Here is a 15,193-nt window from a genome sequence, read left to right as displayed (position 1 = left end):
ATATGTGACAACATACACTCGTGTGACTCCAGCTTAACAGAACCCCCACCTAATACGATAACTGAGAAGTTTATCAACGATACAGGTGTAATCAAATGGGTGTCAAGGATGATCTATTGGTAGTGCAGCACAGCAGTTCACAAACTTAACAAAAATTTCTCTTTGCTCCCACCTCCACCTAAGAAATGTTCAATATGGCGTTGTGTACATTTTTCTACAGATGTGATCCCTTTTATATACAACTAGCTCCAAGATCTGAGCATTTTGGGCACTGGCACAATCCGGTGCCTATAACTGCCTAACTAAGTTTTGCACCAAATTATGTTAGTGTGCACGCTAGCTAATAGTCCCACCATGATCACTGTGATGGGCCTGAACTCAGGACTTACCGACCTGCATCTGTAATGGTGTGAAATTACATCTGTCCGACCAACTGGTCGAGAGGAAAGTAGGGATTCACCAACATGATACCACCGCTAACTTGTGAGATGGCCATCTAGATGCATCACTGGTGCCGGCTCCCGGGGCTTTCATCTCCGCTGCTTACTCTAAGCAAGGGAACCAGCGGCCTCCTGTGGCCGGTGGTTAGTACTGCAGGATACTAGTATTCTCAATGTCCATACAGTGCATTGCCATATACTGTATATTTGGAATATGTTTGGAACAAACCACCCTGCCGAGTTCTTTCAAAAGCTGTATGCTACAAGAACTGATGGTTTGATGCTGTTTTGAATACAAAGGGTGCTCGCACCAAATATTGATTTGATCCAGATTTCTTATTAGTTTCTTTACTTTGCATTTTATTAATGGCTAAAAAATAAACTATTAACAGTTCTATATTAGAAAGCATTCTTACTTTGCAGCATTATTTCCACATGTACCTAAAACTTTTTCACATTACTGTAGATATAATAGATAAATATCTATAATGTATATTTGGCTTTATAAAATTGTATCCTGTACACGTAGCATTCACAATGTTTGTGGTATCTGTATTAATACTAAGTTATCATTTTAGGGGAGTTTGGAGAGGTATGCAGCGGAAGATTGAAGACACCTGCAAAGAAAGAAATCCCTGTGGCTATTAAAACTTTAAAAGGAGGTTACATGGACAGGCAGCGACGAGATTTTCTCCGAGAAGCCAGTATCATGGGACAATTTGATCATCCAAATATCATCCGGCTCGAAGGTGTCGTTACAAAAAGTAAGTTTTCTTTTCCTTTTGTTGTGGTGCTAATGTCAAACTTCAATTTTCAGGCAGGAGATCTGCTAAATTGGTCATTTATTACCAGCAAAGAAGCAGGTTGCAGTATCACAGAGCTCTGCTTACCTAACTTATCAGTTTCTACTACATATAGTATATGTTTGATCTTGTCAACTTGCAAAAAATTATTTTTAGTTGTGTTATATTAAGTACTAGCTGAAGATCCCGGGGTTGCCTGGGCATAGTAACCAACTGTGGTTAGTTATAACAAATTATAATGATTATATTGCACATAAAAACCGTGCATCTAATCCTATCCTGTGTGATACTGACTGCTGAGCCGTGTATCTAATCCTATCCTGTGTGATACTGACTGCTGAGCCGTGTATCTAATCCTATCCTGTGTGATACTGACTGTTGAGCCGTGTATCTAATCCTATTCTGTGTGATACTGTCTGCTGAGCCGTGTATCTAATACTATTCTGTGTGATACTGTGTGCTGAGCTGCGTATCTAATCCTATCCTGTGTGATACTGACTGCTGAGCCGTGTATCTAATCCTATTCTGTGTGCTACTGTGTGCTGAGCCGTGTATCTAATACTATTCTGTGTGATACTGTGTGCTGAGCGGTGTATCTAATCCTATCCTGTGTGATACTGACTGCTGAGCTGTGTATCTTATCCTATCCTGTGTTATACTGCCTACTGAGCCATGTGTCTAATCCTCTCCTGTGTGATACTGACTGCTGAGCTGTATATCTAATCCTATCCTGTGTGATACTGACTGCTGAGCCGTGTATCTAATCCTATCCTGTGTGATACTGGGCTCCCGCTGCAGTCTGTGTCAGAGGGTGGTCTGTGTTGGTACAGTAATAAATTGTGTTATTTCCAGCTTTACAGAAGGACGATAACACCATAGAAATGATAAGAATAATAGGCCTCAGTTGCCACAACTGTCTACAAAGAAAACTGTTTCTGATAGCAACCAATCACAGCTCATTATTCATCTTTTAAACATCTCTGGGACAGCGTGGCGAGTTTTGAGTGGCGACTTTTGTGTTTCGACTTTTATGTGGCGAGGTTGGTATATGTGTGGTGAAATGTGTGCTGAGGGTGGTATATGTGTTGAAGCACGTGGTAGTGTGTGGCGCATTTTGTGTGTGTGTTCATATCCCCGTGTGTTGTGAGTATCCCATGTCAGGGCCCCACCTTAGCAACTGTACGGTATATACTCTTTGGCGCCATCGCTCTCATTCTTTAAGTCCCCCTTGTTCACATCTGGCAGCTGTAAATTTGCCTCCAACACTTTTCCTTTCACTTTATCCCCATTATGTAGATAGGGCCAAAATTGTTTGATGAATTGGAATGCGCGGGGTTAAAATTTCACCTCACAACATAGCCTATGACGCATAACATTCATAGTCTTTATTTAAATAATAAAAATAACTGCGTGGTAGTGGATGATATACTTCTTTGTTTGGAAACAGCCATTTCACACCAACAGGTGCTTCTTCCTGGTTCCAAGTACTGCCCAGGTAGCACACCTGCTTATTCACTGGTAAGGGAAATCCACACCCATCCATATTAAAATAAATAGTACAGACAAACAAAAATACAATTGTGTTCAAAAGTTTACATACTCCGGCAGAATTTTTGCTTTCTTGGCCTTTCTTCAGAGAATATGGATGATAACACTAAAACTTTTTCTCCATTCATGGTTAGTGGTTGGGTGAAGCCATTTATTGTCAAACTACTGTGTTTTGTCTTTCTAAATCATAATGACAACCCAAAACATCCAAATGACCCTGATCAAAAGTTCACATACCCCATTTCTTAATACAGTGTATTCCCCCCTAACATCAAATCGGCTTGAAGTCTTTTGTGGTAATTGTGGATGAGGTTCTTTATTTTCTCAGATGGTAAGGCTGCCTACAAAAAGGCCGCCAGTTCCTGTAAATTCCTAGGCTGTCTAGCATGAACTACACACTTGAGATCTCCCCAGTGTGGATCAATGATATTGAGGTCAGGAGACTGAGATGGCCAGTCCAGAACCTTCACTTTGTTCTGCTGTAGCCAATGACAGGTTGACTTGGCTTTGTTTTTTGGATCATTGTCATGTTGGAATGTCCAAGTACATCCCATATGCAGTTTCCAGGATGATGATTGCAAATTTACCTCCAGTATTTGCTGATAAGGTGCTGCATTCATCTTTCCTTCACCTTTCACCAAGCTTCCTGTACTTCTGTAGCTCACACATCCACAAAGCATCAGCGATCCACCTCTGTGCTTTACAGTAGGAATGGTGTTCCTTTCATCATAGGCCTTGTTGACCTCTCTCCAAATGTAACATTTATGGTTGTGGCCCAAAAATTCAATTTTGGTCTCATTACTCCAAATTGCCTTGTTCCAGAAGTTTTGAGGCTTGTCTCTGTGCTGTTTTGCGTATCGTAGGCGAGATTCTTTGTGGCATTTGTGCAGTAACGGCTTTCTTCTTGCGAGTTAACCATGCAGCCCATTTTTCTTCAATTGCCTCCTTATTTTGCATGTTGAAACAACCACACCGCTAGTTTTCAGAGAGTCCAGTATTTCAGCTGATGTTATTTATGGGTTTTTCTTTGCATCCCAAACAATTTTCCTGGTAGTTGTGGTCAAAATTGTTGATGGTCTACCCGACTGTGGCTTTGTTTTTACAGAGCCCCTGATTTTACATTTTTTAATCACAGTTTGAACCCTGCTGACTGGCATTATCAATTCCTTGGATATCTTTTTGTATCCTTTTCTTGTTTTATACAGATCAACTACCTTATCTTGTAGATCCGTTGACAATTCTTTTGCTTTCCCCATGACTCACAATCCAGAAATGTCAGTGGCTGGATGAAAGATGCAAAAGTCTGTCTGGATCCCAAAAACTCACTCAGCTTTTATGCACACACACTGATTACAAGCAAACAGGTCACAGGTGAGGATGCTAACTTTAGTAGCCATTCAAACCCATTTGTATCAACCTCTGTCCATGTTATCAGGCCAAAATCACCAGGGCATGTGAACTTTTGATCAGGGTCATTTGGATGTTTTGGGTTGTCATTAGGATTTAAAAAGAGAAAACACAGTGGTTTGACAATAAATGGCTTCACCCAACCACTAACCATGAATGGAGAAAAAGTTTTGGTGTTATCCTTCATATTCTCTGAAAAAGGCCAAGAAAGCAAAAATTCTGCCGGGGTATGTAAACTTTTGAGCACATCTGTATATGGCTTGCAAACAGGTGTGCTACCTGGGCAGTACTTGGGACCAGGAAGAAGCGCCTGCTCAGTTTGAAATGGCTGTTGTCCATAGAAAGAAGTATGCCATCCACTGCCAAGCTGTTATTTTTATTTACTTGGACTAGTGTTAATAATAAGATTATTAAGTGGCTACTAAGAACATTCCTGGCTCTTAGTATTAAACACTTCTGTGGACATTACTTGAAGACGAGTGTGGTATTAAGATTATCTATAGTTCAAAGGATTGTCCACTTTAACAATTAAAGCTTACTAATATCCTTTGATTTTTTAAGTTGCCCCAATTATTAGCTTTCAGTCCTAGACTCAAGTTTGGCAGCTCCTACGTCAGCACATCATTAGTGTTGTGAAGGGGGCAGGCTGACTGCTCATTTGTATAGCTAAACCAGCCTTCGAATTTTTCCTTGCATTAGCTGAGACAAAGAAGGGGTCTGGCTTGGATATTAAGATGAGTTAGTCAGCAGTCCTCTTCACACATGGCTATGATTGATGTGTGGAAACTGGAATAATTTCATGAAAACGCATTAAAAATGTTTTTTTTTAAATAACCTAAACCCACTTAACCTCTTCCCGACACCCACCATCCAGGTACTACTTCATATACAGTGGATGCCTACTGTGTTATGCAGCCAGCATCTTCTCTAATGGCAGAGATTAGGGTGGGGGTATATTTACTTCTCTATGAATGAACCGCGATGTGATTGTGGTGTGCCAATAGTGATTCCAATGTAGCCAGGGGCCTACTAAAGGCCCACGTCACAGCTAGGTTGATGGATACATTGACAATCTATTGCAATACTGTATTGTACAGCGTTAAAGACGCACTCCCATCAAAAATTTTATCCACTTAATATATTGCAGTCATATTATATAGCATTGTGCACGCACAATTGCTCATTTTGCCTTTCTACCCAGCCACACCTTCCCTTTTCCATTAGGTCTATGACATCACATAATTAAAAATGGACTAGCTGAATCCTTCTAAGCTCTATGTAGAAAGAGGAGGTGAATTTTCACTGTATGAGTCATAAGTCACTGCAAAAGTCTACGGCAGGGGGGGGGGGATCAGCTGGATCAGGAGTTAAAGAGGGGAATGATTTTTGTAGGGACAAGAAACTTCCTGTTTCTACATAGAGCAGAGAAAAGAGAATAATTAACTAGATAAAAATGCAAAATGAGCAACTGTAAGTACACAGTACTATATAATATGATAATTGCAATATGTTAGAAGGAAAAACGTGTGTTAGGCGTGCTTCTTTAAAGTCCCCTAAAGCAGTATAATCTAAAAAAAAAAGTTAATACATTTAGCACCACATTAATTGTACTGACCTGCAAAATTAGGGTTCAGGTAATTTTTTACTGCACAGTGAATGCTGGGAAAATGCATCCCAAAAACAATGCTGGAAATGCATATTTTCACCACGTCACCTCACTTAGACTTTTTTTTCAGTTTTTTAGCACATTGTATGGTATAGTAAACGGTGTCATTAAAAACTGCAACTCAGCAAGCAAAAAAAAACAAAAAAAAAACATCCCCTATATGGCTGTGCTGAGTGAAAAATACTGTAAAAAAAAAGTTATGGCTTCTGGAAGAAGGAGATGGATGGGAGAGTGCTAATTGAAAACTGGCCACTTCTTGAAGGGTTTAATATGAGAGTTGCATATTTTGAACTGTGACAAGGATTTGACAATATCAGCTGGAAATTCTCTTTATTTGCATCTATATATGAATCTATATAAAGTGTTTTATGGCTTTTATCCCATCAATAGCTGCAATTTCCCAACTAGCACATGGCAGATAATGACCGCCTTAGTAAACACTAAATAATATATTATTATCTCTACACAGTGCTGGAAATAATTATCAATGTACCTCCAACACTTAAGAAAGCAGAACACCTCCTCTGTAACTTCTGCTAAGTTCCCTGAAGGATTCTGTGAGTGCGCTCTTCGAATGTGCTGATGATGCTTCTGTGATATTTGTCTTTTCTAATCATTTTAAACCAATTATTGTGTCCTCCGGAGGACAGACGTGAGCTCATAACATGGATTATCCTGTACACACCTATAATGGTGAGACTGATCACCATGGCTCTCAAGAAATGGAATGTAACCTAAGGTCTATATCTTGTACGTTTATGTTTAGTCCCAGCTTCCCCCTCTTTTCCATATGTTTTTACCTTTTTGTTTTTTTTCTCTCTGTACATGGGAGCCCATCAGAATAGGGTTAGTCCTCAGATCACACCATAATTATCTAAGTTTTCCCCTTTAGTTTGTTTGAAGGCAACAAATCGATCACCTGGTTGGATGTTTAATGGGTCTCATATAACGCGCTCATTAGCGCCATTATTACTGGGTGATTCCGTAAGTGATGAGGATTGCCATCCCGACTTTACTCTCCTTTGCCTCAGCCTCTCTATCTCCTTTATAACTGTCTTTCCTGCCATCTTTCACTTGTCTGGCACCTAATGAGGCCCTAAAACAATTTTACAATGCATTTAACGGCTCTCTTGACCAAAATCATCAGTTAATCACCTCCGGTGCGGAAACCTACTCCCTTAGCCTGGGCTGAGATACGAGCGAGAACGTACCAGTGTATCACCGGTCTCACCGCAACAATTAGCTGTCTTAGGGAGAATTGTGTAGTTGTATCATCTTCTAATATCTATAATCTTTCTATCTAATATCTATCTCTATCTATCTACCTATCTATCTATCTATCTATCTATCTATTATCCCATATCTATCTATTATCTATTTTCCTATCTATCTCTCTATCTATCCCATATCTATCTATCAATCTATTTATCTATTTTCCTATCTATCTATCTATCTATTTATCTATCTATCTACAGTTGTGGCCAAAAGTATTGACACCCCTGCAATTCTGTCAGATAATACTCAGTTTCTTCCTGAAAATGATTGCAAACACAAATTCTTTGTTATTATTATCTTCATTTAATTTGTGTTAAATGAAAAAAACACAAAAAGAATTGTCCTAAAGCCAAATTGGATATAATTCCACACCAAACATAAAAAAGAGGGTGGACAAAAGTATTGGCACTGTTCGAAAAATCATGTGATGCTTCTCTAATTTGTGTAATTAACAGCACCTGTAACTTACCTGTGGCACCTAACAGGTGTTGGCAATAACTAAATCACACTTCCAGCCAGTTGACATGGATTAAAGTTGACTCAACCTCTGTCCGGTGTCCTTGTGTGTACCACATTGGGCATGGAGAAAAGAAAGAAGAACAAAGAACTGTCTGAGGACTTGAGAAACCAAATTGTGAGGAAGCATGAGCAATCTCAAGGCTACAAGTCCATCTACAAAGACCTGAATATTCCTGTGTCTACCGTGCGCAGTGTCATCAAGAAGTTTAAAGCCCATGGCACTGTGGCTAACCTCCCTAGATTAGGATGGAAAAGAAAAATTGACAAGAGATTTCAACGCAAGATTGTGCGGATGTTGGATAAAGAACCTCGACTAACATCCAAACAAGTTCAAGCTGCCCTGCAGTCTGAGGGTACAACAGTGTCAACCCGTACTATCCGTCGGTGTCTGAATGAAAAGGGACTGTATGGTAGGAGACCCAGGAAGGCCCCACTTCTTACCCCGAGACATAAAAAAGCCAGGCTGGAGTTTGCCAAAACTTACCTGAAAAAGCCTAAAATGTTTTGGAAGAATGTTCTCTGGTCAGATGAGACAAAAGTAGAGCTTTTTGGGCAAAGGCATCAACATAGAGTTTACAGGAGAAAAAAGAGGCATTCAAAGAAAAGAACACGGTCCCTACAGTCAAACTTGGCGGAGGTTCCCTGATGTTTTGGGGTTGCTTTGCTGCCTCTGGCACTGGACTGCTTGACCGTGTACATGGCATTATGAAGTCTGAAGACTACCAACAAATTTTGCAGCATAATGTAGGGCCCATTGTGAGAAAGCTGGGTCTCCCTCAGAGGTCATGGGTCTTCCAGCAGGACAATGACCCAAAACACACTTCAAAAAGCACTAGAAAATGGTTTGAGAGAAAGCACTGGAGACTTCTAAGGTGGCCAGCAATGAGTCCAGACCTGAATCCCATAGAACACCTGTGGAGAGATCTAAAAATGGCAGTTTGGAGAAGGCACCCTTCAAATATCAGGGACCTGGAGCAGTTTGCCAAGGAAGAATGGTCTAAAATTCCAGCAGAGCATTGTAAGAAACTCATTGATGGTTACCGGAAGCGGTTGATCGCAGTTATTTTGGCTAAAGGTTGTGCAACCAAGTATTAGGCTGAGGGTGCCAATACTTTTGTCTGGCCCATTTTTGGAGTTTTGTGTGAAATGATCAATGTTTTGCTTTTTGCTTCATTCTCTTTTGTGTTTTTTCATTTAAGACAAATTAAATGAAGATAATAATACCAAAGAATTTGTGTTTGCAATCATTTTCAGGAAGAAACTGAGTATTATCTGACAGAATTGCAGGGCTTTCAGTACTTTTGGCCACAACTGTATAGTGGCGAAAATAAGCATTTAGTCAGTCACCAATTGTGCAAGTTCACCCACTTAAAAAGATGAGAGAGGCCTGTAATTTACATCATAGGTAGACCACAACTATGAGAGTCAAAATGAGGAAACAAATCCAAAAAATCACCTTGTCTGATTTGGCAAGATTTATTTTGCAAATTTTGGTGGAAAATAAGTATTTGGTCATTAACAAAAGTTAATCTCAGTATTTTGTTATATATCCTTTGTTGGCAATGCCCTTGTTGATGGAAGGAGGTTTGCACTCAAAATCTCATGATACATGACCCCATTCACTCTTTTATGTAAACGGATCAGTTGTCCTGGTCCCTTTGCGGAGAAACAGTCCAAAAGCATGATGTTGCAACCCCATGCTTCACAGTAGGCATGGTGTTCTTTCGATGCAACTCAGCATTCTGTCTCCTCCAAACACGACGAGTTTTGTTTTTACCAAACAGTTCTACTTTGGTTTCATCAGACCATATGATATTCTCCCAATACTCTTCTGGATAATCCAAATCCTCTCTAGCAAACTTCAGATGGGCCTGGACATGTACTGGCTTAAGCAGGGGGACACGTCTGAATCTGCAGGATCTGAGTCCCTGTTGACTTAGTGTGTTACTGATGGTAGCCTCTGTTACGGTGGTCCCAGCTCTATGCAGGTCATTCACTAGGATCCCCGTGTGGTTCTGGGATTTTCGTTCACCGTTCTTGTGATCATTTTGACCCCACGGGGTAAGATCTTGCGTGGAGCCCCAGATATAGGGAGATTATCAGTGGTCTTGTATGTCTTCCATTTTCTTATTATTGCTCCCACAGTTGATTTCATCATACCAAGCTTCTTGCCTATTGCAGATTCAGTCTTCCCAGCCTGGTGCAGGGCTACAATTTTATTTCTGGTGTCCTTCAACAGCTCTTTGGTCTTCACCATAGTGGAGTTTGGAGTGTGACTGTTTGAGGTTGTGGACAGGAGTCTTTTATACTGATAACAAGTTCAAACAGGTGCCATTACTACAGGTAATGAGTGGAGGACAGAGGAGCCTCTTAAAGAAGTTACAGGTCTGTGAGAGCCAGAAATCTTGCATGTTTTTAGGTGATCAAATACTTATTTTCCACCATAATTTGCAAAATAAATGTTGCCAAATCAGATAAGGTGATTTTCTGGATTTGTTTTCTCATTTTGACTCTCATAGTTGAGGTCTTACCTATGATGTCAATTACAGGCCTCTCTCATCTTTTTAAGTGGCAGAACTTGCACAATTGGTGGCTGACTAAATACTTTTTTTCCCCACTGTATCTTATGAGAGAATTCTGCTTTTTTTCTCCTTCAGGGCTGATCTTTCACTCTCAATTCATGACTAATATCTGTATTTAGTGAAGACATATTCTTCCATCACTGAGAGAGGAGATGTAGCTTTTAAAATTCTATGAAAGCTGAAGAAAAAGGAGGAGCTAGAGGCAGACAGACATTATGCTGGAAATTCTGCTACAGTTTCAGTTCTCCATAGATCTGTATGAGCACCTATCTCAAATATAGGAAAGTTCATAGTCATTGAAGTCAGATTTTACTCATGAATTGAGAATTTTGAGAATGAAAAAATAGTCCAGGAGGCGAAAAAAAAGATTTATATAGTAAAATACATTACATAGTTTCAGATTTTTTGTGTGCTGTGTTTTTACGCCCTTTTTGCCCTTACTCACTGCTTTCAATAGGTGAAAAAACAGTGAAAGACGTTACATGCTGCAGTTTTAAAAAACGCAGTAGTTTTCCAATTCAGTCAGGAAAAAAAGTAAAACAATTTGTGTTGCTGAGATTTCTGAAATCTCATAGACTTGGCTGGTACTGTAAAACGCCGCTTACAATTTGCATTAAAAAACGCAGCAAAAATGCAACTTGTGAACATAGCCTAAATGTCCAGGGCAAAATGTAAACCTCAGCGGATTCCTCTACTTCTTCGTTTAATTTAGTCAATTACGTCCTTAGTTCATACAAATTTTCCATAAATTGGACATTTTTCAAGAAGTTAAAAACCATATTCCACCCTCCATACTGATCTTCATAAATGCATGATCAGGAAAAATGATTGCTATCCAAATAAAAAAAAGGTAATTAACCATCTCAGCTCTGCTACATCTGCACAGTAAGTTAATTAATACATTGTTTAGGGGGTTTTTTTTCACCCCGAACAGATTTTTTTTTAGTGCATTTCAGCGGCTATTCCAAATTTTTTCCTTAGCGTTTTTACAGTTTTGTATGGAAGTATTCTAATTGCTAAATTTAACTTCATACCCCCTGCTGAATATCCTCATTGCTTCCAGGTTGCCAGCGAGCATGCATCTTTAAATAGCATGAGCATTAATTAAATTCTCAAACATAACCCAGGGTGGTAGTAACTACAGTGATAGCTCAATTGCAATAAATATTTTCTCAGTCCCCAAATCGGCTTTTGTGTAGTGTTCTGGTACAGTGAAACATATTAATTATTTCTACATCAGATTAGAACGACAGAAGAGTGACTGAACTTTCCGTTCATTCCCCTCTCACAGCGAAGTTTATTTTAATTAGGCAAAAATACACTGCGAAGCTTACCTAATCTAATTAGGAGATATTAATTATGTATGGGAGGTAGCGGCAGATTTTACTATTTGCTATCCGCGACGGCAAAATCCATTGTTAATACTAATCAAAGTCAACTACATTTCGAGAACGGCTTTCACATCAACCAGACATTGCACAATACTCTAAGAGAACGGAGAAGCTGGCCATAGAAAACGTGTCTGCAAAACTTCACCGTGGATCCTAAAAGCATTAGGAAATCAATGTAACGTTACCGCCTACTTTTTTAGAAGACAGAAGCCATCAGGATGTTCTCAGAAAATACTTTTTTTAAAGGGAACCTGTCATCAGGTTTTCCCAATATAAATTATCGCTGGCACCTTTAAGCCCTCTTTTACTGTATTCTTGTAAGCTGTATGTTAGCCCCCAGTCCCCTCTGCATTGCAGAAAAAAGACCTTTCATTAACACCCACAATATGGCAAAGTCCAATCAAATGAGCGTCTCTGTATGCAATATCAAACACTAAGCGTCACTTCCAAACAGAAAATAGGTGTGAACAGGTGCATACTAAGAGAAGCCACTTCCAAAACACTTGTTTTATGTCTGGCAGTGATGGTCAGTTTTTGATATTGTATACTTAGGCTCTCTGACCGAGCACTCCACCCATCAGTCTATTGCGGTTTCAGTCACAGCAGGATCCTACCTACCTATATAATTGTAGGCTACCAGCCAGGAGAGGCATCACATAAGGTTAGGTTCCCAGCAAAGAGGATCGCCTTGTTGATGGCTGCTGGGCATACATTAATTGGCCAATTTATGTAATGGGCATCTCTGGTCTTGATCCAACACCTCCTCTCTTACTTCAAACCTCCTGCTTTGCTTCATGTGGGTGTCGCATCCTAAGTCATCAACAGAGTGCCCAAAGGGCAGAGCAATGTACTGTAGTGTGCATACACAAGCTTTACCTATGTGTTATTGGTGTTTTTGGCCTCTTCCGGCACATGTGCACTACAGTACTTTGCTCTGCCCTTGGTAGGGCAAAAATAAGTGCACCTGCAGAGGAGCGCGATGGGGACACTGAGTGGATGACGTAGGATGCATCATCCATGTGAAGCAGGGAAGGAGTATAGCGACTGTGAGCAGAGAGGAGGTGCCAGATTAACACCAGGGCGCCCATCGGAATGGACCGCGCTGTATGTAGGTATAATTTTCCCCACTCAAAATAAAACAATAGAAAAATACACATATTTGGTATCTCAGCGTTCAGAAACACCAGAATTAGTCTGATCAGTAAACAACGTAGCGACAAAAAAATTAAAAACTCCAGAATTACGTTTTTTTTGGTTGCTGCAACATTGCAATAAAATGCAATAATGGGCAATCAAAAGATCGTATCTACCCCAAATTTTTTGTCAATAAAAACGTCAGCTCCGCAAAAAATAAGTCATCACCCAGCCCCAGATCCCAAAAAATGGAGACGCCAAAGGTCTCAGACATTGGCTCCATTATTTTTTGTTAGCAAACTTTGGATTTTTTTTCACTACTTAAATAAAAAACAACAAATACATGTTTGATATCTGCAAACACGTAATGACCTGGAGAATCATAATGGCAGATCAGTTTTAGCATTTAGTGAACATGGTTAAAAAATTTAAAAAAAAAAACAATTGTGGAATTGCAGTTTTTTTTGCAATTTCACCGCATTTGGATTTTTTTTCCCTGTTTTCCAGTACACTATATGGTAAAATCAATGGTGTTGTTCAAAAGTACAACTCGGCCTGCAAAAAACAAGCCCTCTCAATTTTATATTGATGGAAAAATTAAAAAGTTAATGCTCTGGGAAGAAGGGGAGCGAAAAATGGAAAATGGCCCGTGGGTGAAGAGTTTAATATTTAGTTGTATAGACTTTCAGTAGTGCACCTAAGGAATAATTGGATGGACTAGTGTCCTATATCCTGGGTTCTAACGGGGGTCCCAAAAAGTGAAATTAGATTTTTGTGAAAGAAGGTAGTGCATAAAGGGCACCAGTCAACCCAAAATATAATATACAATCCAAATATAAAGTACTTTATTACACACTCAGAGAAAACTTAAAAGCTATTAAAAGCTAATAATTGCCATATAAACACCTAGATCCCCACATGGAAATGATTGTGAAGATGCAAACCAACTCCCTATAAACAGATGATGAGCATGAGTAATATAGTAAACAGCCAGAAAATAGGGCAATACAAATATATGGATAAATAAATAATAAATGGTTGTAGTTAAGCAATAGAAGACAGAAATGCAATAAAAACACATACAAATTATAGGTTCATATACCAGCTCTCAGTTACCAAAATAGGTGCATCAGGATTCTGTTGTCTTTCTGTGGATAGGCCACTATTGGCTGCTAATATTCACTTTGGCAAACTGTGCTGAGTTTCCACTCCTTACCACTGGAGGCTGGTATTGTGTTTCTGAAGTCACCCTTTACTAAGATGGCCTATGTTGAATTGTGGAAGCCATCTTTTTTCCTGTTTGAGCCTACTTAAAGACACATGGAGCACTCATTTTGAGTAGTGTTTTTAGCTTTTAGTCTAGTTCTTGTTTCCGTTACCCAGACTGTTCCCACTCCTCTCCGGATTGTTCCTACTATTCTTAGTGCTACTTACAAGAACTTTAGCTACCACATGCTGTGCCCCTCTCATGCTCCTCCGGCCATTGGATTCCTGCCGTGTTCCACCAGTATCGTAACAGTGTGTGACCTATGGTGTAACTCAAGAGTTATAAAGGTAAAGGGAGAAAATGTGAGCCCGAGGCCCACAGGTCACACACCTATTTTGGTAATCTGATATCTGGTATTTGAACCTACATAAGTGATTGTGTGGCAATTTGATTTTCAATAGTTTTTAAGTTTTTGTTTCTGTAATAAAGTAGTTTATATTTTTGTATTTGGATTGTCTATTACATTAAGGATTAACTGGTGCATTTTTTACATCACCTTCTTTTGCTTAGTCTCTGTTCTTTTTTGGGGAGTGTATGGCATAGCATCCTTTTATAAGGTTTGTGCCAGTCCATTTTATTTCTTAAAGCACCACTCCAGTGTTTTTTCTTTTTGATTGCATTCCTGGAGTGATGCTTTAAATGTAATTCCCCTGTCTCATACTCACCTGCCACCGCCTTCACTGTTTTCCAGCGTCGTTCCCGTCGGTCTCTGGCGAAAAGTGACCTGCTGGCAGCTTCAGTGTTTGATGGAGCGGCGCAGATGTCACTTTTCAATACAAGTCTATGAAAGCCTCGTTCTGTCCTCATTCTAGCTCTCAGACTTGCATTGAGAGCTTGTGCTGAACCTTCTGACTTCCGGCCAGTTAGAAGCTGCTCATGATAATGCAGCGGGACCAGATTGATGTTGGAAAATAGTGAAGATGCCGGAGGGTGAGTATATGAGCGGTGCAGGGGACTTGCGCTTATAGCGCCACTCCAGTGATGAAAAATACACTGGAGTGGTGCTTTAGCTTATAAAATGCATGCTTGGAGGCGGAGCTGGGAAAATACGGCTGTGGAGCCTAGGGATCCCTGGTCTTCACTTCAGCTATTAATCCCTAAGAAGATATCTGGCCTTCACTGCAGGAAATTCTCCGATCACAAATCCTGAGTAGTTGCCCT

At 39.8% G+C, this 15,193-nt stretch overlaps 1 protein-coding gene across 1 annotated transcript in view; it reads left to right on the top strand.

Annotated features, from left to right (window-relative positions):
* The window catches only part of EPHA6 (EPH receptor A6), a 1,179,434-nt gene that overhangs the window by 970,860 nt on the left and 193,381 nt on the right, over positions 1-15,193 (top strand). The window contains exon 11 of the mRNA XM_073584415.1: positions 1,019-1,204. Coding sequence (XP_073440516.1) covers positions 1,019-1,204 — 186 coding nt within the window. The remainder of the gene's footprint in view (positions 1-1,018; positions 1,205-15,193) is intronic.

Source organism: Dendrobates tinctorius, unplaced genomic scaffold (assembly GCF_039654945.1).
Source record: "Dendrobates tinctorius isolate UK_male_01 unplaced genomic scaffold, ASM3965494v1 ptg000084l, whole genome shotgun sequence".
In the NCBI taxonomy this organism is placed as follows: Eukaryota; Metazoa; Chordata; class Amphibia; order Anura; family Dendrobatidae; genus Dendrobates; species Dendrobates tinctorius.
Note: the sequence above shows the minus strand (reverse complement) of the source record. Positions and strands in the feature narration are given on the sequence as shown.